The 21,436-nt window shown below is 32.7% G+C and overlaps 5 protein-coding genes across 6 annotated transcripts; 2 read left to right on the top strand and 3 right to left on the bottom strand.

The window, feature by feature from the left end:
• On the bottom strand, nt 1–774 carry LOC18610449 (uncharacterized). Its single transcript, XM_018115021.2, has one exon. The coding sequence runs from the start codon at nt 772–774 to the stop codon at nt 1–3; it is 774 nt and encodes a 257-aa protein (XP_017970510.2).
• A 2,312-nt stretch (nt 775–3,086) lies between these two features.
• On the bottom strand, nt 3,087–3,845 carry LOC148764394 (uncharacterized). The gene has a single exon (XM_088803596.1). The coding sequence runs from the start codon at nt 3,843–3,845 to the stop codon at nt 3,087–3,089; it is 759 nt and encodes a 252-aa protein (XP_088659722.1).
• Nucleotides 3,846–9,699: 5,854 nt separating this feature from the next.
• Nucleotides 9,700–10,653, bottom strand: LOC18610418 (uncharacterized). Its single transcript, XM_088803912.1, has one exon. It carries the CDS (start codon nt 10,610–10,612, stop codon nt 9,851–9,853), a length of 762 nt encoding a protein of 253 aa, XP_088660038.1. The 5' UTR covers nt 10,613–10,653; the 3' UTR covers nt 9,700–9,850.
• Nucleotides 10,654–14,192: 3,539 nt separating this feature from the next.
• LOC18610412 (sphinganine C4-monooxygenase 2-like) lies at nt 14,193–15,301 on the top strand. The gene is made up of 2 exons (XM_018114797.2): nt 14,193–14,444; nt 14,648–15,301. Exons 1-2 carry the CDS (start codon nt 14,223–14,225, stop codon nt 15,236–15,238), a joined length of 813 nt encoding a protein of 270 aa, XP_017970286.2. The 5' UTR covers nt 14,193–14,222; the 3' UTR covers nt 15,239–15,301.
• A 3,967-nt stretch (nt 15,302–19,268) lies between these two features.
• LOC18610417 (sphinganine C4-monooxygenase 1-like) lies at nt 19,269–21,231 on the top strand. Of its 2 annotated transcripts, XM_088803781.1 has the most exons (3): nt 19,269–19,808; nt 19,894–20,425; nt 20,948–21,231. In XM_088803781.1, the coding sequence occupies exons 1-3, from the start codon at nt 19,584–19,586 to the stop codon at nt 21,169–21,171; spliced, it is 981 nt and encodes a 326-aa protein (XP_088659907.1). In that variant the 5' UTR covers nt 19,269–19,583; the 3' UTR covers nt 21,172–21,231. The 2 variants fall into 2 exon arrangements, with proteins under 2 accessions (XP_088659907.1, XP_007046119.1); XM_007046057.3 differs by lacking the exon at nt 20,948–21,231 and having other exon boundaries at nt 19,276–19,808; nt 19,894–20,645.
• The last annotated feature ends 205 nt before the right edge of the window (nt 21,232–21,436 follow it).

Below are 21,436 nucleotides of genomic sequence, written 5' to 3'. Positions count from 1 at the left end.
TCACTCTGTCGGCATCTCAAACCGGCAAATAGGGCAATAGTGGCTTTGCTTCAACCACTCTTCGATGCAGTCACCATGGAAAGTATGAGAACATGGCATCCGAGAAGCATCTGATCCAACCTTGAGTTCCTCCAAACAAATAACACAGTTTTCAGTTTCCAAAAGCCTTTCCATGATTCTTTCTTCACCTTTTTGATCACACTCTACAGCTTCCACTCGAACGCTCTTCAGCATGTTCTTGATGGATGACTCCTTGGCTGGAACCATGTTATAGTTGCTTGATTCAAACTCCGATGCCGATTCTTCCAGAGCTCTTTCGATCAAATCCTCCTCTTCCTCTTCCTCGTTCACATGTTGCACAATCGTTACCCATAGCATTGCATGCAAAGGCCAGACTTGACTTTCCTTGTTGGACTCCGAGGTTTCGACGCTACATCCTTGTCGGATGATTTCATCGATGATGGCACGGGGCCGACGAGCGTTGGGGTTGACTTTGAGTCTTACTAGCATGGGAGCAAGGATTTGGTAAGTCCGATCATAGCTTTGCAAAACATCGAGATCAAAACGCATGGTTTCTTGGGAAAACAAACTGTAATCGTCGTCAAGATCGACCAAGTGATCGATCAAGCGATAATGGCGCGTGCGTCGGAGTAGAATGAAGAAGGTTAATTCAATCTGGAGAGAAGGGGGAGTGGGGTAAAAAATTTCTGGTTCAACCAGAGGTTGATAAACAATATGTTGCTCGTTAGTGCAGCTGTAAGTAGCGGAAGCCATTGGCGAAAAATGTTGAGGGGAAGAGTTTTCTTTTGACCAATCAAGGGAAAACCTCAGTGGAATTTATAGTAATGGGCAATGGCCGTAGGAATTCCTATTTGTAATAGGAGTAGTTGCAATGGAATCCAATTTACTGATATTAATGAAATATCAGTTGGTAATTATTATAAATTAAGGGGAAGGGAGGTAGTTGCTTCCCGCCAGGAAAGAAATACGAGTTTCCTAAAAATTCTTTTTGAAAGATCGGAGTTTCCTAAAATATATCAAATAGCTCAAAAGTAAAGTTGTAATTTTATTAATTTTATGTAAAATTTAATTTTGTTATTACATATTAAAGAAAATGGAATCATAATTAAAATAATTTTCAAATTTATGAAAAAATAATAAAATAATTCCCAATTTTTTGACACTAAGATCCACCCCTATCTCATTGTATTTTATTGTAATAAAAACAAATTATTTGTATTTGATAAAAACAAAAATAAATTATGCTTGGTAAGATTTATTAGGTTGTTGATATTTTATAATATTGTCAAATTATATATGCATCATTTTTCAATAACTGAAAAGAAAATAAATTATCGAATTTTTTTAATTTGAGGAATGAGATTGAAATTTACTTTAAGTGAGTGATATATTATCTTACCTATAAATATAATACTTAAAGTACAAAAAAATACTTTATTTTGTTAAATAAAAAATATTAATACTTAAATTCAAAACGTAATGAGAAGAAAACCTCTTCAAAAGCAATTAACTAGTTACCCAAAATAAAACTATTAATTATTAGCAAAAAAATCAAGTATTAGATGCAAGAAAAAAAAAAATCTTATTATCACTTTGTCCAACTGTAACTTGTAATTTTAGTAATTTTTATGTACAATTTATTTTCGTTATTACACATTGAACAATGGAATCATAAAAATAATAAAATAAAATTAGTTCTGGGATTTATGAAAAATAAAATTTTTCATAGCATCTATTTCATTGGTACAAGTCATTGATTTTCCTTAAAATCATTATTCTTCATTTATAATTAATTTTTTTTATATCATTATATGCTTATTTCCACCATTTAAGAGCCGAGAAAGCCTGGCCACGAGCCCACAACTGAAAGCTGGAGCCCAGCGTTGCAATGAGATTGCTGATCCGAGGCTTTTCAAGGATTATGGAAGTTTAAAGAGGAGCTCACTCAATACTTAACCAGGAAGGACAGTTATTGGCCTGGCAAATATGGAGAGTGTTTATCAGCTACAATTAGAGTTGGATTGTCTTGTGCAGCTCCCTCAGCAAAAGATTGCTTATCAATGGGAGAAACATTGACAAATTAAGTTGCATGAGATTAAGGAATTCTTTACTTAATTAAGAATGCAACCCTGTGAAGCAGCCCATCAGCCTCAGTTGTATATATGTTTTATCTGTTATACCTTTGCTGAAGGACTGTGATATTATTTTTAGGATCAGTCCTAGCAGAATTTGTTTAGATTATTGATACCATATGATACAAGACAATTTTTTTTTTGTTTTCACTGTTAAAGATGATTCAATTGTCTTCTCACAAGAGGCAAAGTACCACTGTTTTTCCCACCAATTGAAGCTACTTCAAAAACCAGGCATTGTTTGAGTTGGACAGGAAAAGTCAGAACTCAGCTCAAATGCAACCCTTGGGACAGAACAACTGGACAGTAAGGCATGATCAGATATCTAAGCTGTTAATTGCCAGGTCCTAGTTTGCAGAAAGCTGAAACAGGAAAAAAACGTTGGGAATTAATGCTGTTGTTTAATTGCTTGGGAGATAATGATCATTGTTTCAGTATAACTAATGACCTTTCTCATTGATAGCCAGCTAAAGTTTTCTTCTGTTTGGAGCTCTCCCTTGAGTTATGGGAAGCATTTTGATTTAAAATATGATTGTGCAGCAGGCTTGCTAAACTTTGCAACTGATTGGCAGTTTCGATCTACCCTTTGGACATTGCAGAAAACATATATAGAGCAGTAACAAGTAATTATACCAAGAGCCAAGAAGTGAATATGCTGATGAAAAACTGCAGCTATTTGGTCCAGCAAAATAAAAAATAACAAAAATCCAAATTCTGATGACCATAAAAAAAGAAGAAAAAATACTCAAGCAGAATAAGGGAAGAATAATATCTATCATGTATTGCACATCCTGAAGCACAAAAGCTAATATAAACAAAACTAATGAAGGAGAAAAACCTCTTCAAAAGATAATTTACAAGCTCCCAAATTTAGAAGCGCTTTTTCTCTTCGACTAGAAGCCAAGAGAAAGAAAAAATAAACACTTCACTCTCTCAAATCGGCATCTCAAACCGGCAAATAGGACAATAATGGCTCTGCTTCAACCACTTTTCAATGCAGTCACCATGAAAAGTATGAGAACATGGCATCTGAGAAGCATCTGATCCAACTTTAAGTTCTTCCAAACATATCACGCACTCATCAGCTATCACGCGTCTTTTCTTGATATTTTCTCCATCACAGTCTCCATCTTCGACGCTAACCCTCTTCAGCATCTTCTTCACCGATGACTTCTTCGCTGGAACCATGTTATAGTTGCTTGTTTCCAACTCCGAGGCTGATTCTTCTAAAGCTCTTCCGATCAAACCTTCGTCTTCCTCGTAGTTTACGTGTTGCACAAGTGTTCCCGATATCTCTACGAGCAAGGGCAAGACTGGACGTCCCTTGTTGGACTTCCAGTTTCCGATTCTACGTCCGTGTCGGATGATATCATCAATGATAGCGTCGTAGGAGGGAGAGTTGTGGGTGATGTAATGTCTTCGTAGCACGGGACCAAGAATTAGGGAAGCTCGATAAGGGTTACTCAAAACACGGAGATCGAAACGAAGAGTTTCTTGGAAGAATAAAGGACCCTCTTCGTCGAGATCGATGAATTGGTTGGTTAAGCAATAATGGCGCTTAAGGTCGAGTTGAAGAGTGATGGTTACTTCAACGTCTTGGATGGAATTGGGAGTAGGGGAAGGGGATTCTGGTTCAAGGCGATGGAAAACAACGTGTCGCAGGTCACTACATTGGTAAGTAGGGGAAGCCATTAGGGAAAATTTCAAGGGGGAAAGCTTCTCTTAATTTGGAGAATCACAGAGAAGCTGGAAATATCAGTTGGTAGTTATAAAGGGGAAGGGAGGTAGTTGCTTGCCGCCAGGGTAATCCTATTTGTAATAAAAGGGAGGTAGTTGCTTCCTGCCAGGAAACAAATAGGAGTTTCCTAAAACATATCAAATAGCTGCAAATCAATTTGTTTAATTAAAATTGTAATTTGATTAATTTTTATGTAAAATTCATTTTTGTTATTACACATTAAAGAAATTGGAATCATACTTAAAATAAATTTCATATTTATGAACAAATACTAAAAAACTTCCCATTTTTTGATGTTAAGATCCACCTTTATCTAATAATATTTTATGATAATAAAATTTTTTTTATTTATATATATTTGATACAAATAAAAATAAATTATATTTGGTAAGATTTATCACGGTATAGATATTTTATAACATTGACAAGTTATATACGTATCTTTTTTCAATAATTGAAAAGAAAACAAATACTAATTTTTTTTTTATTTGGAGAATGAGATTTAAATTTACTTTAAGTGAGTGATATATTATCTTACCTCTTAAACTTATAAACTTGAAGTAAAAAACCTAAGAAATTATACTGTCTTAGCAACAGTTTATAAAACAACATGAAACCCCTTCCCCAACAAACTGTATGCCCTTCTAAATTCAACAAAAACAAAATGTCAGTCAGCAATCACCATTATCTGTACAACTATTATAAAACAACAAAAAGTTTTGTTTGTCATGTACTCCAGACAATCATTCTGTGGACTTGTTCTGGAAATATAGCAGAAGGTTAGATTACAGACAGGTGTAATCTATGTAGAACATGGATGATTTACAATGTCATGTTAAATGTTTGTGGTATTTTCATAGCATCTATTTCTTTGGTACAAAGCAGTGATATTAGCCTTTCGTCCTGAGCTTACTCCTAACAGGCCATCTGGCAAATTCACCTAACAATGGCATAACAAACAGGATTCCTTGTGCAGATAACAACCAATTCAGGTTACTTCCTTCAATGAGTTAATTATGCACAACAAAGAAAATAATCAATTTAATGTTGTCAAAGGTGAAGTAAACTTCTAATACTTAAAAGCATTTGATTTAAAATATGATTTCAGAAGGCTTGCTACAACTAATTGGCAGTTTCAATCTTCCCTTTGGACATTGCAGAAAACATAAAGCAGTAAATTGTAATTATACCAAGACTAGCCAAGAGGTGAATATGCTGATGGAAAACTGCAGCTATCTTATTTTGTTATATGCATAGTTGACACCAAAGAATTCCAAAAAATAGTTAATCAAATTCCCTGCAGTGAATTAGTCACAAGAGGATGATTTTGACTGTTAAGGATTGTGTTGAATACCGAAGTTACTTCTTTCCTTTCTGCTTGCTTTCAGATGACTGCAGAGAAGAATTGGGTAAACCAGTAAATTAAAACTAGCTAATCCTGTTAACAATAAATTCCCAGAAATATGGAGGCTACATAGTATATAGAATTCCCAGAAACTACAGTATAAAATACAGAATAATGCTGATGTGTAGCAAATTTCAAGTGTAAAATGAATATAGGCATTGCAATAAACAAACTGACTAAAGCCTAAATGTAGGAATTCTGATGCAGAATGTGAAGAACAGTATATGTTTGGTCTTCTCACACAAGCAAAGCTGTTAAGTGCCAGGTATTATTCAAGACTTCAAGTTGGGCAGGAAAAATTGGAATCAGGTTAAAAGAACTCAGCTTAAATACAACCCTTGGGACAGAACAACTTGTCAATAACTCATCAGAAATCTAAGCTGTTAAATGCCAGCTCCTAGTGTGCAGAAAGTTACTAGCTATAAAATATTCCTCCATCATACCAGTCTAAATATTCCGTTGTATTTCAAAATGTACATATTATCCGAAAATTCAAAAGGTTTTGCTTGTCATGTTAGAAGCTAACCTGTCTCACTCCAAATAAACAATCATTCTGCAGAAGCTTAGACTACAAACAGACAGACCCGATCTATATAGAACATGTTAAAAGTTTGTGGCATTTTCATAGCATCTATTTCGTTGGTACAAGGCATTGGTTTCAGCTTTTGCTCCTGAGCTTACTCATAACTGGAATCTGGCATATACACCCAACAATGGCATAACAAACAGGATTCTTTATGCAGATAACCAATAGAATGCCGGTTCAGGTTACATCTTTCAATGAGTTAATTATGCACAGCAGAGAAAATTATCAATTTAATGTTGTGAAAGGTGAAGTACACTTCTGATACCTGAAAAGCAATCCTTTTTTGACAAGAAGCAAGAAGGAGATGGAAAGAATAGAACTTAGATATGAAAGAGATGGAGAAAATAACAGACCACAATAATATCTATCAGTTTAGTAATGCATCAGAGAAGTACAAGAAAATATATCAAAAAACAGACCAAAGCTAGATACAACCATTAAAATAACTAAAATGCAAACACTCAAAACCAATCAACAGAACAAAATAATCTATATTCATTCCATGTACTGCAGACTTCCATCATGTACGCACAGCTTAAATTCAAAACCTAATGAAAAGAAAACCTCTTCAAAAGCAATTAACAAGTTATCCAAAATGAGAAGAGGTTTATCTCATAGACTAGAAGCAAGAAAAACGAAAAAAGAAAAGCTCTTCACTCTGTCGGCATCTCAAACCGACATACAGGGCAATAGTGGCTTTGCTTCAGCCACTTTTCGATACAGTCACCATGAAAAATATGAGAACATGGCATCCGAGAAGCATCTGATCCAACCTTGAGTTCCTCCAAACATATAACACAGTTTTCAGCTTCCAAACGCCCTTTCTTGATTTTTTCTTCAACTTTTTGATCGCATTCAACAGCTTCCACTCGAACACTCTTCAGCATCTTCTTGACGGATGACTCCTTGGCTGGAACCATGTTATAGTTGCTTGATTCAAACTCCGATGCCGATACTTCTAGAGTTCTTTCGATCAAAACCTCCTCTTCCTCTTCCTCTTCCTCGTTTACGTGTTCCACAAACGTTCCCCATAGCAGTGCATGCAAAGGTACGACTTGACGTCCCTTGTTGGACTCCGAGTTTCCGATGCTAAGTCCTTGTGTGATGATTTCTTCGATGATAGCAAAGGACCGACGAGCGTTGGGGTTGAGTCTGAGTCTTACTAGAATGGGACCAAGGATTTGGTAAATCCGATCATGGCTTTCCAAAGCACGGAGATCAAAACGAATGGTTTCTTGAGAGAACAAAGAGCCCTCATCGTCAAGTTCGACAAACTGATCGGTTAAGCAATAATGTCGCCTGAATCGGAATTGAAGGGTGATGGTTAATTCAATTTGGACAAAAGGGGGAGTGGGGTAAAAGATTTCGGGCTCAACCAATGGTTGATAAACAATATGTTGCAGGTCATCGTTGTAGTAGTAAGTAGCGGAAGCCATTGGAGAAAAATCTTGAGGGGAAGAGTTTTCTTTTGAACGATCAGAACAATAACTGAAAATCTCGTGGTTGCTTGCTCACAAAGGAAATCCTGGTCTGATATATAAAGCTTTCAGCAGCATTCGAACTTGGTTTTGTTCTAATGCCATTGGTTAATGGAGTTCTTAATTATTTTAAAAATATAAAATAAAATTGTCCACTTATTATACTCAAACAAGGGAAGTTTCAGATCAAATACTGAAACAAGAAGGAAATATCAGGTGGTCGTTATAAGGGGGAAGGGAGGTAGTTGCTTGCCGCCAGGGAAACAAATACTCGTTTCATAAAAGTAAACTAAAATATTTATGCTCAATTTGTCTAATTAAAATTTTAATTTTAGTAATTTGTATGTAAAATCCAATTTTGTTATTACACATTTAAAGAAAGTAATGAATCATAAAAATAATCAAATTAAAATAAATTTCAGATTTATGAAAAAATAATAAAAAATTCCAAAATTTTGACATTAAAAATAAATTATATTTGGTAAGATTTATTATGTTGTTGATATTTTATAATATTGACAAGTTATATATGTATCTTTTTTTAATAATTGAAAAGAAAATAAATACTAATTTTTTTATTTGGGGAATGGGATTTAAATTTACTTTAAGTGAGTAATATATTAGCTTACCATTAAACTTAATACTTAAAGTAAAAAAAAACACTTTGTTTTGTTATTCAAATCAAAGGAAACTTATATTGTATATTTTCTTCATATTTTTTTTATCATTAACATCATTATTCTGCATTTATAATTACTATTTTTATTTATATATGATGAGGTTAATACATAGTTAAGGTTGATGCATCTGCTTATTTCCACCATTTAATGGAATCTGCTTTCTGTCCCCTAGGTAACCATTGTTCTATACCCTTTAGCAGAAGAAGATAAGGGGTCAGTGGAAAATTGGGAGTCTTTGTTATAAAATGACTTGGTCTTGACTGATTCTTTGTAGGAAGAAGATGGTGAATCAAGAGCTTCAGGGCTGCCTGATATTGCCTCTTCTGGTGTTTTTATCTCTGTAACAATGTCTGCTTCCTCACTGCTCACTGATCTACTCATTGGTTCATCTAAAGTATATGCTGATAGAACAAAAAAGTATATAAAGAGTAACAGAATAGTAAAGTCTCATTACCTGAAACTCCATTACTGCTTGTTATCTGCCTCATGCAGCTGAAATTCTCAGAGAGGTCCCAGTTGCAGCTAGAATTCCAGTAGCTCTGCATAAAGAATAGTAAAACCTGTCAGTATTAATCTATGGAATGATTTATTTAAGCTAGCTAGCCAAGTTCAGGAACATTATATTATTAAAAAAGAAAGAATAAAAACAAAAATTTCAAATTGAATTACCTTTGCATTGGTAACTGCAGTAATCACCTTTCTCATGGATAGCCAACTAAAATTTTCTTCTGTTTGGAGCTCTCCTTTGAGTTATGGGAAGCATTTTGATTTAAAACATGACTGCAGAAGGCTTGCTATAATTTACAACTGATTGGCAGTGTCAATCTACCCTTTGGACATTGCAGAAAACATAAAGCAGTAACATGTAATTATACCAAGAGCCAAGAGGTGAATATGCTTAAGAAGAACTGCAGCTATTTCATTTTGGTATATGCATAGTTGACACCAAAGAATTCCAAAAGATAGTTAATCAAATTCCCAGCAGTGAATTAGTCACTGGCTTCAACTTCAAGAAACGATAGCAACATAAAATCTGAATCCACTCGGAAGAAAAAGAAGCTTGCCCCTCAGGCACTATTTTCTGTGTTTCTGTTTTCTTCCTTGGATTCTGGTACAAGCTAAGATCACATGCAGATAATGTACACAAATCTGGAAGTTGGATATTAAGTGAGATTTCATACAACAGAAAGTTTAAACATTGCAAACCAGATTATGTGTTTATCCCAGTCAATTTTCCAGGTTATGATAACAAGGACAATAGTTTGAACAAGTGTTCCTAGCATCGTGACCCCTGCAGTTGCCTTATTAAGTGAAGTTTTATTAAGCTTCCATAAAGCTGGATAAATAAAGGGCTGGCATGAGCCAGATAAAAAGTAAAAGAAGCAGGTCCATATGGACCTGGCTAAGAAACAGAACAAATGCCTGGTAAGATTCACACTATAGTCACGGCAAAAGTACGGAAAAAAACAACTACATGCAGGGGACTCTATATAATACACCAAGCCTAAAACATCAATTTATCAGAATCAGCACCAGCAGAAATCAAACACCAGACCAACAGCATCAACCCATTACTGAATATCAACAGAAAACATCAATTGCAGTGCAGAACACACAACAATCCTCAGAATTTTAGTAATGCATCAGAGAAGTTATATTTATTTATTGCACAAGCTGAAGCAGAATAACTAAAATAAGCAAAACTAATGAAAAGAAAAACCTCTTCAACAGCAATTTACATGTTATCCAAAATTAGAAGAGGTTTATCTGTTTGACTAGAAGCAAGAAAAACTAAAAAAAGAAAAGGTGTTCACTCTGTCGGCATCTCAAACCGGCAGACAGGGCAATAGTGGCTTTGCTTCAACCACTTTTCAATGCAATCACCATGAAAAGTATGAGAACAAGGCATCTGCAAAGCCACTGATCCAACTTTAAATTCTTCCAAACATATCACGCAATCTTCAACTTTCACGAGCCTTTTCTTGATATTTTGTCCAGCCTTTTGATCACACTCTCCAGCTTCAACTCGAACCCTCTTCAGCATCCTCTTGACCGATGACTCCTTCGCGGGAACCATTCCAGACTCCGACGCCGATTCTTCCAAAGCTCTTCCCAGCAAAACCGCCTCTTCCTGGTATTCTATGTGTTCCACAACTGTTCCCCATAACTCTGCACATAAAATCAATACTTCACGTCCCCTGTTGGATGCCCAGTTTTCGATTTTAAGCCCATGTCGGATGATGTCATCAATGATAGGATCGAACGTAAGAAAGACGTTGCTGGCGACCAAGAGTCTTCCTAGCACGGGAGCAAGAACTTGGTAAGCCCGATGATGGTCTCTCAAAACATCGAGATCGAAACGAAGAAATTCTTCCGAGGAGAAAGGGCCCTCGTCCTCGAGATCGATGAACTGGTCGTTTAAGCTATAATGGCACTTGCGGTCGACTCGAAGGCTGATGGTTAGTTCAACTTGAACGAAGCGGGGAGTGGGGTAACGGGATACTGGTTCAAGCCGAGGTTGGTAAACGACGTGCTGTAGATCATCGCAGCAGTAAGTACTAACGAAAGCCATTAGAGAAACTTTTCGAGAGCAAAACCTCTGTTTGCGCAATCAGTGAATCACAGTAGGAATGGGAAAGCCAAAAATCTCAGTGGAACGAACTTATATAGGCAATGGCGGTTAGTTTCTTGCAGCCAAAGATGAATACTTGAAACAGGCCCATGAAGCCCACTTACACAAGGCAAATCCGCCCAATGTTCATTTAATAATTTGAGCCTATTTTCACTAAAAAGGCTTGACATGGGCTTCTGCATCTATTTATATTTAAATTTGGGCCTATTTTCTCTAGAAAATTAGATATAATGTTCAAATAAGTTTTTAAATTATTTAAAAATTTTTATTTTTTTTATTTTTAATTTCATTCAATCAAACTATTATATTTTTATTTTTGATCAATTAAGCCTTTATTAGTAATAATTGACTAATTATGATTAGTCAAAATATCACTTATCATTTATATTTGCATGACACTGACATATGACAATAATATAGAAAGTGAAAAATACCATATGATTATGTTAGCATGCTAAATTAGTACATTACATTATCATTAATTATAATATTTTACCATGCCATATCAGCTTCATGTAGTATAGAATGACAAATGACATTTTTATTAATTCAATCATTAGTAATAAAGGTTTATTTAACTCAAAATCAAAATATAAGGGCTTATTTGATTTAAAATAAAAATATAAGGACTTGATTGAATGTAATAAAAGTATAAAGACTTATTTGAATTTTTTTAAATAATTTAAGAGTTTTCTTAGATATTATGTCAAAAAATTATAAAAATTCTTAGCATTTTAATTAGGGACTTTGGATAGTTTTAAATTCTCCTTAGTTAAAAATTGTGATATTCCTTTTTTTTTTTAATTAATGAGATTTAAATATTTGTTATGTTTCTTTTTTATCCAATTTTTTAATTTTCTGCAACTCAAAAAACAAAACTTTTGTTTTAAATATATTTAAAAAATAGTAAAATTAACCATTATTGGAAATAATGAGCTTTTTAATCATTAATAACCTATTTATAATAGGTTTTCTGAAGAAACACAGACTTAGCTAACTCTTATTCATCACGTAAGGTTGTCATTCGATCAAGAAAGTAAAGATGAAAAGAAAAAAAAAATTAAAATTGAGTTTTATTTATTATTATTATTATACATATTTTTATTTACTTTTAAAAAGAAAAAAAAAACATGTTTAGATTAAGGAACAAATAACTGAATAAAACTTTTAGATGATTATTATGCATAAAAAATTTAATTATTTTAAAGAAGCAAAATACATGATTTTATTTTTATATAAACTAATTATAACTTTATGATTAGTGTTGTATTTTTTAATTATTTATTCGATTTTAATCAATGATGCCTTTTAATGATATTTATTATCGTTAATAACCCTTTTTTTTTTGCTCAATAAAGATGTTGAAGTTAATAACCTATTAATGGTAGGGTTTTGGAAATATTTATGCAGGCCTAACCCCCACTCCCTTTTGGCAAAATATTAAAGAAAAAGTTTCTGTGAGATTAATTGATTTTAATGTGCTTGGTTTACGTTTTTACCAAACTAAGTAGACTTTTGAAAGATTAGTCCTTTTATTGGTTAAGAATATTATTATTATTATTATAATTACAATTTAATAAAATATTATTTGACATATAAATGATGTAATTATTATACGATTAAAATAGCAAAAGATCTTCTTAAATAATTATAACATGTTATTGTAATTAATTTTTTATATTTTTATCATATATAATTATTTTTTTTATTCGTATCTCATAACGAAAATATAAAGAATATTATTCTTAATGATAGTTGTTAATTTATTGAATACATGAAATTAGATGTATTCCTTTCAAGACATAGGATTGCCAACTTTGGGAATAAGAGCAATAAACGAGGAGTTGATGCCTTTCTCAAGCTTCCCAGGTGACATGAATTCAGAAACAAAAGCAAAGATGTCATCTTTGACTAAGCGCCAAGAATGTTTATAACAGTCCTATTACGTTTAACTCCTCCATGGTGATCGCCATCTCAAGAAAAGAAGCATCCTCGCAGTTAAGTTTCTTAAAACAAAATCCTTGAATATCTGGGCGAGGCAAATAATAATAATAAAAAAAGATTCTTATTATTTTAAAAGTAATTAAAAGTAGCTATTATATATATTTATTTACTTTTAAGAAGAATAAACATGTTTAGATTAAAGAAAATAAAAAAAAATTAGAGAATTACTATAGATAAAATATGTAATTATTTTAAAGAAAACAAAATACATGATTTTATTTTTATATAAAATAATTATTACTTTATGATTAGTGTTGTATTTTTTAATTATCAATTGTACCTTTCCCTTTTTTTTCTAATCTTATTATAACTTTTTCAAGAACAAAAAATAAACAATTAAATATAAATCAAATGGAGTCTAAAGTTTTATCGTGGAGGGTAACGGGTGCTTGACTTCTCCGAATTCTAAATTAGTTTTTGTAATGATGTTTATTATAATTAACAACCTATTAATGATAGGGTTTTGGAAAAATTTATGCATGCCTAACCTTTCTTCTAAAAAGTTTCAATGAGATTAATGGATTTTAATGCACCTGATTTAAGTTTATCAAACTAAGTGGACTTAAAATATACTTTATATATTTTTATATGAATTAATTATTATTACAGTGTTGGTGTTGTATTTTAATTATTTATTCCTTTTTAATCAATTATAACTTTACTTTTTTACTTTTCTTCTTGTTTTATAATAATTTTTTAAGAAACAAATATCGAATAATAAAAGTATAAATCAAATGGAGTCTAAATTTTTCTCGTGACGGGAGAAAACATTTCGTTACCCGTCCATGAAGAGTAATGGGTGTTTTTTTCAATTCTCCAAATTATAAATTAATATTTGTAATGATATTTTTCTGGATTTGGTTTCCCACCTTTCATTTCCCCAAAGAGGAAAATAATTACAACTATTCATTGTTGCTCACCGAGTAAGAGCTAAGTAGAATGTATTAAAAAAACTGTAAATACAGTTTAAAAATGAGTATTTTAAAATTACGATTATTTATTTATTATAAAAATACGTGTAATTTGACGTAATGTTTTAATTAAATATAATAAGATCAATGGATGACATGCAATATTACATCAACAACTCTTTTTTTGTAAATTTCATGTATATAGGAAGTGACAGTTGATATTGAAAACAATTCTCGGTTATATTTTCGAAATAAGAACTCAATTAAGTAAAATGAAAGAATAAAAATTCAATAGGGTACACAGAAAAAAATAGCTTAATTAAATATGATAAAAATATAAGCGTTTAATTACAAAAATGTATATGGTTAAGAGATTTTTTTTTTTATTTAGACCTTATTATATTCAAGAAGAAAATGAATGACATAACTAAACAAAACAATTTTTCATTTTGTTGAGACCTCTTACCTTGAGAATAATAATCTTGATGAGGAATATAGTAAAATAAGCCACATTAATAGCTCTCTAAACGGGTTTGGCCTTCAAGGTCATCCCCATTCTATAAGAGGTAGTTCCAAGATTTTTCAAGTGCTTTACTTCCTGAGGCTGGGGTTTCTTGACACTGTGTAGAAGAAAGATGGCTTTCCCAATTTCGGATGAAGTGCTGGGAACTTTTGTTCCGATTGCTGTTTATTGGATTTATTCAGGGATTTGCATGGCTTTAGGGTCCTTCGAGAATTACAGATTGCATACTAAGAAAGATGAGGAGGAGAAGAATTTGGTGACTAAACAGACTGTCATAAACAATGTTCTTCTTCTACAAACCCTTCAGGCTACTGTAGCCGTCTTTTTATTTAAGGTATTTTATTGTTATTTTTTTTCATGCATGTTTGGTTATTCCTGCTTTATATCTATTTTCACAGAATAATTATTCAATTATTTTCTATTTCATTTTCTAAACCAAATGTACTGCAAGAATTACAGTGCAACAATTCTAGTTGAAAATTTAGGATTCTTGCATGAGTTCCATGGTCTGTTTCAAGCTTCCATTTTCTATTGCAGGTGACAGGAAATGATGCTGGGGCTTCTTCTAAAAGCCAGTCATCGACTTCCCTTGTTGTTTCTGCAGGACAGTTTGTGATGGCAATGTTGGTCTTGGATACTTGGCACTATTTCATGCATAGATATTTCCACCGCAACAAGTTCTTGTACAGATACATCCATTCCCAACATCACAGGCTTGTGGTTCCCTATGCATTTGGAGCATTCTACAATCATCCGCTGGAGGCATTTGTCCTTGACATAATGGGTAGTGGCTTGTCCTACTTGCTCTCCGGCATGTCCCCTCGAACTTCGATATTTTTCTTCTGTTTCACCACCATCAAATCGGTGGATGACCATTGCGGGCTATGGCTTCCAGCCGGAAACCTCTTCCACATCTTCTTCAGCAACAATTCTGCCTACCACGACGTCCACCATCATTTTCATGGCGGCAAGTACAACTTCTCCCAACCATTCTTCTCCCTGTGGGATAGGATTATGGGAACGTATTTGCCTTATACAATTGAGGAGAGAGCCCAAGGAGGCTTTCAAGTTAGGCCTGCATATAAACTAAAAGAGCACACAGGAATTAATGATGAATTAGTAAATTGAGAGCACAAGGAATTCACTTGCATTATGGGGTACCCAAACAGGTCAATACATAAAATATAGGGATTTAAATATAGTTAAACTAATGTAATATTTACTAATTATTACATCTTTTTATATTTTTTTATACAGTTAAAATTTTAATAAATTAATTATTAGGTTTTACAATCATACATGTCTTACATGCAAATATTCAAATCATTAAGATATCTATATTATATCGATTGAGAATATTATCTTGTAAAACATATAATTAGTAATTAAAATTGTTACGAGATAAAAAATGACTATACAATTTTAATTGATTTGAAATTTATTGTACATTATTTATATGAATAGAATAATAAATATGAATTATGAATAAAAAATTTGTATCTTAATTTTCATGAAAGTAAAAAAAGAAAAAACCATTGAGGAGTAAAGAGAATATTTTATATTAAGTGTATTCTTTTTGTTTTTGGTAAATATGACTTCTCTTGAACTTTTTATTTATTTGTTTAATTTTAATAAATTAATCTTCAAGTTTCACAAATATATGTTGGGATGAGCTCTGCAGCCAATTGAGATTTGTTAAGGCTTGATTTTAATCATGCAATAACATCATTCATATTGAATGATTAAATGTTTTCCTTCATCAATAAGATATCAATTATAACAAGTTATAAGTCTAATTGGATGAAGTCCATGAGATTAATATGCCTTGCAAGGGAACTGTAATAAGTTACAGTTATGAGATCCTTATGCATCAAAGCGTAATCTCAAAATATTCATGGTCAATGTATCATTGAGACTGGACATCAATAATACTTAGAGACTGGTACATTCTATATTCCTTACTTGAGAAGTAAGCAACCGATCTCATTAGTTGAAGTATAGAGATACTTGAAACTAAAATGTAGGTGCTTGCCTAGGAGAGTAAGTTCACTGATCATGACCCGCAATGAGAAATGCATTTGGTATTTCACTCAAGTGTCTATGCAATACTTCTCATGTGTTAGTTGTGTAAATTCTCCTTAAACTTGAGACACCAGGTTGTCTTATGTGTGGAGTGCTATACTTTGATTTCATTCGTACGGGTGCCTAACCAATGATGCTTAAACATGATGCTTTTGGGTATAGTATGAAGCATGTGAAGACAAATGAGTGGTCAAGATAGGAATCATCACCCCAAGTGATGCAGGAGACATATCCTAATTGTTCTTAGTTGATATCAACTTATTGAAGTTTTTGGCTAAGGCGACTTAAAGATTATGAAAGGAGTTTCATAAGTCTTTATAAAGCTGATGATCAAACTTTAAGAACGAATATGGAGATCAATAAGAGTAGACACTGCACCATACTTTTATCATCTTTGGGATATATGATGAGGGAATGAATTATACTGAAAGGTTGAGTCAAACCATCTTGACTCTTCTAATATTTGGGTGACCATGATGGATTGTTAGATCTCAATCTTGGTTTATGAACTCTAGGTAGTTAACTTGATTAATGATAAATTTAAAGTAGTTTAAATTTATCTAATTCTAAGTTTAACTTAAAAATTATATGTTGAGTTCATTGCCAACATGTTAGAAGCCTAATAGATCATACACCTAAAATGAATGTTGAAAATAAAATGGGAAAGGTGATTGAGTTGGACTTAATCAAATTAGAAGTTATGAGTTTCTCAAGCACTTGATTAAAATTGTTTAATTAAGTTGTGCCTAATTAACTAAATTATTTAATTAAGTCATTGGGCCTAATTAATTAAATTATTTAATTAAGTCATTGGGCCTAATTAATTAAATTAAATAATTAAATTATTAGGCATAATTGATTAAATTTGTTTAATTAAGTCATTGGGCCTAGTTGATTAAAATTGTTTAATTAAATCATTGGGCCTAGTTGATTAAAATTGTTTAATTAAATTGTTGGACTTAATTAATTAAATTGTTTAATTAAGTTATTGGGCCTAATTGATTAAATTAAACAATTAAGTTAAATGGACTTATAAAGGACTTAATTAAATTATTTATTCAAATTATTGGATTAATTGGCAATTACAAAATAGTTTTGTAATTAGGGTTTAAAATTAATCCAAGGTATAAATACCTTGCTATAGCCTCCAAACAAAAAGTGTGAAAACGGCTGAAAAAAAAAAAAAAGAGGAGTGAACGGTACAGTAGAACTTCTTTTGTCTTGTCGTTCATTGTGTGAAGAAAAATAGTTTTTCATTCACTTCATTTTTTTTTTTTTGTGTTCAGCCCCACAATTTTGTGTGGATTATAAGTTTATGAAACTCATCTTTGCTAGCATATTGTTAAGGCATAGCACTCTCAATCCTTAAAGAAGGATTTTCTCATTCATGGTGTTGATCACCATTACAGGCTGCACAAGGATTCCTTGGACAGCTTTGGTTTGTAACAACCGGGCTAAGGTGGTTGAGTTTTTTGAACGCTGATTTTATGGTTTAACAAAAGATTCATCAACTTTTGTTATTTTGGTAAAGTGATATGATCATATACTTTTATTTTAATTTAATTCTGTATTCGATTTAACATGAAAGAGATCCTAAGAAGGTGAGATGTAAATTTAATTTTTAAAATTATTTTCGTTGCGTTTTATTTGTATATGATGCATGATCAATCCTTACCTAACAATATATTCGTACATATATCTAAATCAATCACACATCTATTACTATATATTGATGGATGATGCCACGTTTTGCACAACACAGTTATGTGAATTAAAAAAACATAAGTTATATAATAATAACGGAACATCCTAATAATCAATAATTATTATTATATCAAATGTAATTAATTTGTTTATATAATATATAAAAAATATAATGTTAAAAAAAATTTAAATTATTAAGATAATTCAAATAAGTTTTTATTCTTTTAATGCGTTTAATTAAATTTTTGTATTTTTATTTTGTGTCAAATAAATTTTTATAACTAATAGTTGATTAATTATCATTAATTAAAATATAATATTTTATTATAATATATTAACATGTCACGTCAGTGTCACATGATATATAAACAATGACTAATGATATTTTGACTAAATTAACTATTAATCATAAAAACATTAATTGAAGTAATTTTCTAAGTCAACTTGGATCTGCCAAAAAGCTCTAGTGGTGGAGTTGGATTTGAAAGTTGCAATCATGGGTCCTAAGTCTGTTGAAAAGACCATGAAAATTTTGGAAGAGCTTCCAACAAATTGATTTATTATGTGATCATGCAATTGGGCTAGAATTATGATTTCGCCACTGATATCCAAAACCATCTATATGGTGGAAAATACGACTTGTCCCAATTATTCTTTGCCATGTGGGATAGAATTATGGGAACATACATGCCTTATTCACTTGAGAAGACAGCCGAAGGTGGCTTTTGAACCACGACCTATTAAAAGAGCACACATGGATAACTAAAACAGTAGAAATTGAGACCATCCTATTGTTTTCTTGCTTAATTTTTTTCTCCCTCAATCACGAGACCTTATTTCCTTCATGTCATTGACTATGATGGGATTTGGAAGTCGATGGATCAAGTGAATTGGTGAATGTATTTCAATGGCGGTGGAAGAAGACTTAAACAAAGAGATCAACTTTCCCCTTTCGTTATTGCTAATGGTGGTGGAAGAATTGCATTTTCTAACAACTAAAACAATTTAAAAAGTGAAAATTATTACTATGTCAAGTGTAATTAATTGATATATAAAATCGTATATATATACATTCACATATGTGTCTATTTTTTTTTCAAGTAATACAAATTTTATTTAGGAAAAAAAAAAGATAAGAATGAAAAGGGGCCGTACTATATTAGTTATTGTCCCAGATCAACTTTGCCAGGATATGGATGAATGCCCTCTTTATTTCTTTCTTCCTCTGGTCAAACGCCATTAATGAATCCAACAGCAGTTAATTCCTGATTTGACAAGTTCATGCAACCCACCACTAAGATAATATTGCTCGGTTCGGTGGTTGTAGAAGACCTGCGGTAACTTCGATGGATTCCTATCCATTTTTCCAAGCTCCAACCAAGTAATGTGTGAAACCGTGGGCTTTCTCATTTATTTTTCCACTTCGGGATTCTCAAATCTTCATCCGAAACTAAAAACTATTTGTATTAGTTAATTTTATTTATACGGTACACCTCTTCAATGGATACACATAAGTTTTATTAATTTATTGTACTGTGATCAATTAATGATGATAATTGAAGAATTTAGCTACCTTCAGCGTGTCTTTCTCATATTCTTTGTTATAAATTGAAGAAGAGGGGGCGGCGGGGTTTCGATATTGTCATGTGCTTTGGGTTTAACTTCCAAATTTTTTCTGTAGCTTGCTATGACTGCTTTGGGGTTATCAGACGAATTGCTGGGGGCTTTCATGCCGGTGGTTGTGTATTGGGTTTATTCAGGGATGTACATGGCTTTTGGGTCTTGTGACAATTACAGATTGCATCCAAAGCAAGAGGAGGATGAGAAGAATTTGGTCTCTAAAAGGACAGTCATCAAAGGCGTCCTTTTGATACAATTCCTTCAAGTCACGGCGGCCATTCTTTTGTACATGGTATGTGTAGTGATGGGTTTCACTTTTTTCCTTGTTTAAACTTTGTTCCTGAATTTGATTTTGACTTGTTTCTATGCATCTGCAGGTAATAGGAGGAAATGATGCAGGGGCATCTGCAGCGCAGCCATCTTCCTTCATTGTCATAGCTAGACAATTTATCGTAGCCATGGTGGTTTTGGATACTTACCAATATTTTCTTCATAGATACATACACCACAACAAGTTCTTGTACCGCCACCTCCATTCCCGGCACCACCGCCTCGTCGTTCCCTACACATTCGGTGCCATCTATAACCATCCACTCGAAGCGTTTATCTTTGACACAGTGGGTGGGGCATTAGCCTTCGTCGTCTCCGGCATGTCCCCTCGAGCTTCCATCTTTTTCTTCTCCTTCGGCACCATCAAATCAGTGGACGACCACTGCGGGATCTTGCTCCCGGGAAATCCCTTTCACTTCTTCTTCAGAAACAACACCGCGTTCCATGATCTCCACCACCAGCTTTACGGTGGCAAATACAACTTCTCGCAACCGTTCTTCGTCATGTGGGATAGGATTTTGGGGACGTACATGCCTTATTCACTTGAGAAAAGAGGAGGGGGCTTCCAATTGCGGCCTGGTAAAACCTGCAAGGATAATTAGTCTAAATTATTACAAGTATTTAGTACACAAAACCATGCAGTTTACATATACTCACATTTATACTCACTGCATGTTCATGAGTTGTATAAAAAAGACATTGAGAATAAATGTCGATGTCATAAAAAATTTCTATATACATATATATATATATGTATTTTTGAGAGAATGAGTATGAATAAAAAAAAAAATCATTATATTTAATGAGGATTTATATCTTCTGTATAAGTATAAACATAAAATTCTAAAGTCAAACATTTTCCTTGTAGTTATTGCAACTTACAGGACATAATTGATTTTGGACACTTGGTAATATTTTTATTGATAGATATTTTTCTGTAAATAAATTCTTGTACTGACATTTTCATTTTTCACGAAATAAATTCGTTATTTTTTTTATAAACTTTAAAATTATCTATATCTTACTATCCGGATATTTATTAACACAGACTGAAATGATATTTATAATTACTTATGTTGCCCACATTGTTTTGGTCTGCAGGGCAGCCATCTTCCTTCATTGATATATTTAGACAACTCGTCGTAGCCATGCTGGTTTTGGATGATTCGAATCTAATTCCCCAAACAGAATATATATGCAGAGATTATGATCGTGCTCGATTAATATATTGTTATTTATTTTTGTCAATGAAACGAATGAGGATATTCATAAGTCTTTACGTAATTGGATCACCCAATTGTGACCTGGAAGGCCTTTTCTCCTAAATTGGGCTTGTGAAGGAAATATGCTGTCTTGAAATTTTTACGAAGTTTTCAATTTTCATGTACCTTGGTATCAAATTAGTCTGATACAAAACAGCTTGGCGGAGCCGAGGAAGAACATCAAAAATGGTCAGGAGACCTGAAACCAGATAGCGTCAGTCTAGAGCTAACACCTTACAATACAGCAATCAAATATAAACAGCATTAGGACATTGATGCCTTGCCCCTAACAACCTCGTCCCATTACATCGTATAATAAACTAGACTT

The sequence above is a fragment of the Theobroma cacao genome, chromosome 2, assembly GCF_053813885.1.
Source record: "Theobroma cacao isolate CCN51 chromosome 2, ASM5381388v1, whole genome shotgun sequence".
NCBI lineage: Eukaryota > Viridiplantae > Streptophyta > Magnoliopsida > Malvales > Malvaceae > Theobroma > Theobroma cacao.
The sequence above is the reverse complement of the archived record's forward strand: the minus strand, read 5'-3'. Positions and strand labels throughout refer to the sequence as shown.

Excerpts from the sequence above, each read along its gene's own strand:
- LOC18610449 (XM_018115021.2), bottom strand. The coding sequence starts at position 774 with ATGGCTTCCGCTACTTACAGCTGCACTAACGAGCAACATATTGTTTAT.
- LOC18610418 (XM_088803912.1), bottom strand. The coding sequence starts at position 10,612 with ATGGCTTTCGTTAGTACTTACTGCTGCGATGATCTACAGCACGTCGTT.
- LOC148764394 (XM_088803596.1), bottom strand. The coding sequence starts at position 3,845 with ATGGCTTCCCCTACTTACCAATGTAGTGACCTGCGACACGTTGTTTTC.
- LOC18610412 (XM_018114797.2), top strand. The coding sequence starts at position 14,223 with ATGGCTTTCCCAATTTCGGATGAAGTGCTGGGAACTTTTGTTCCGATT. Across the intron at positions 14,445-14,647 it reads TAGCCGTCTTTTTATTTAAG|GTGACAGGAAATGATGCTGG; the intron begins GTATTTTATTGT and ends TTTCTATTGCAG.
- LOC18610417 (XM_088803781.1), top strand. The coding sequence starts at position 19,584 with ATGACTGCTTTGGGGTTATCAGACGAATTGCTGGGGGCTTTCATGCCG. Across the intron at positions 19,809-19,893 it reads CGGCCATTCTTTTGTACATG|GTAATAGGAGGAAATGATGC; the intron begins GTATGTGTAGTG and ends ATGCATCTGCAG. Across the intron at positions 20,426-20,947 it reads GGGCTTCCAATTGCGGCCTG|GGCAGCCATCTTCCTTCATT; the intron begins GTAAAACCTGCA and ends TTTGGTCTGCAG.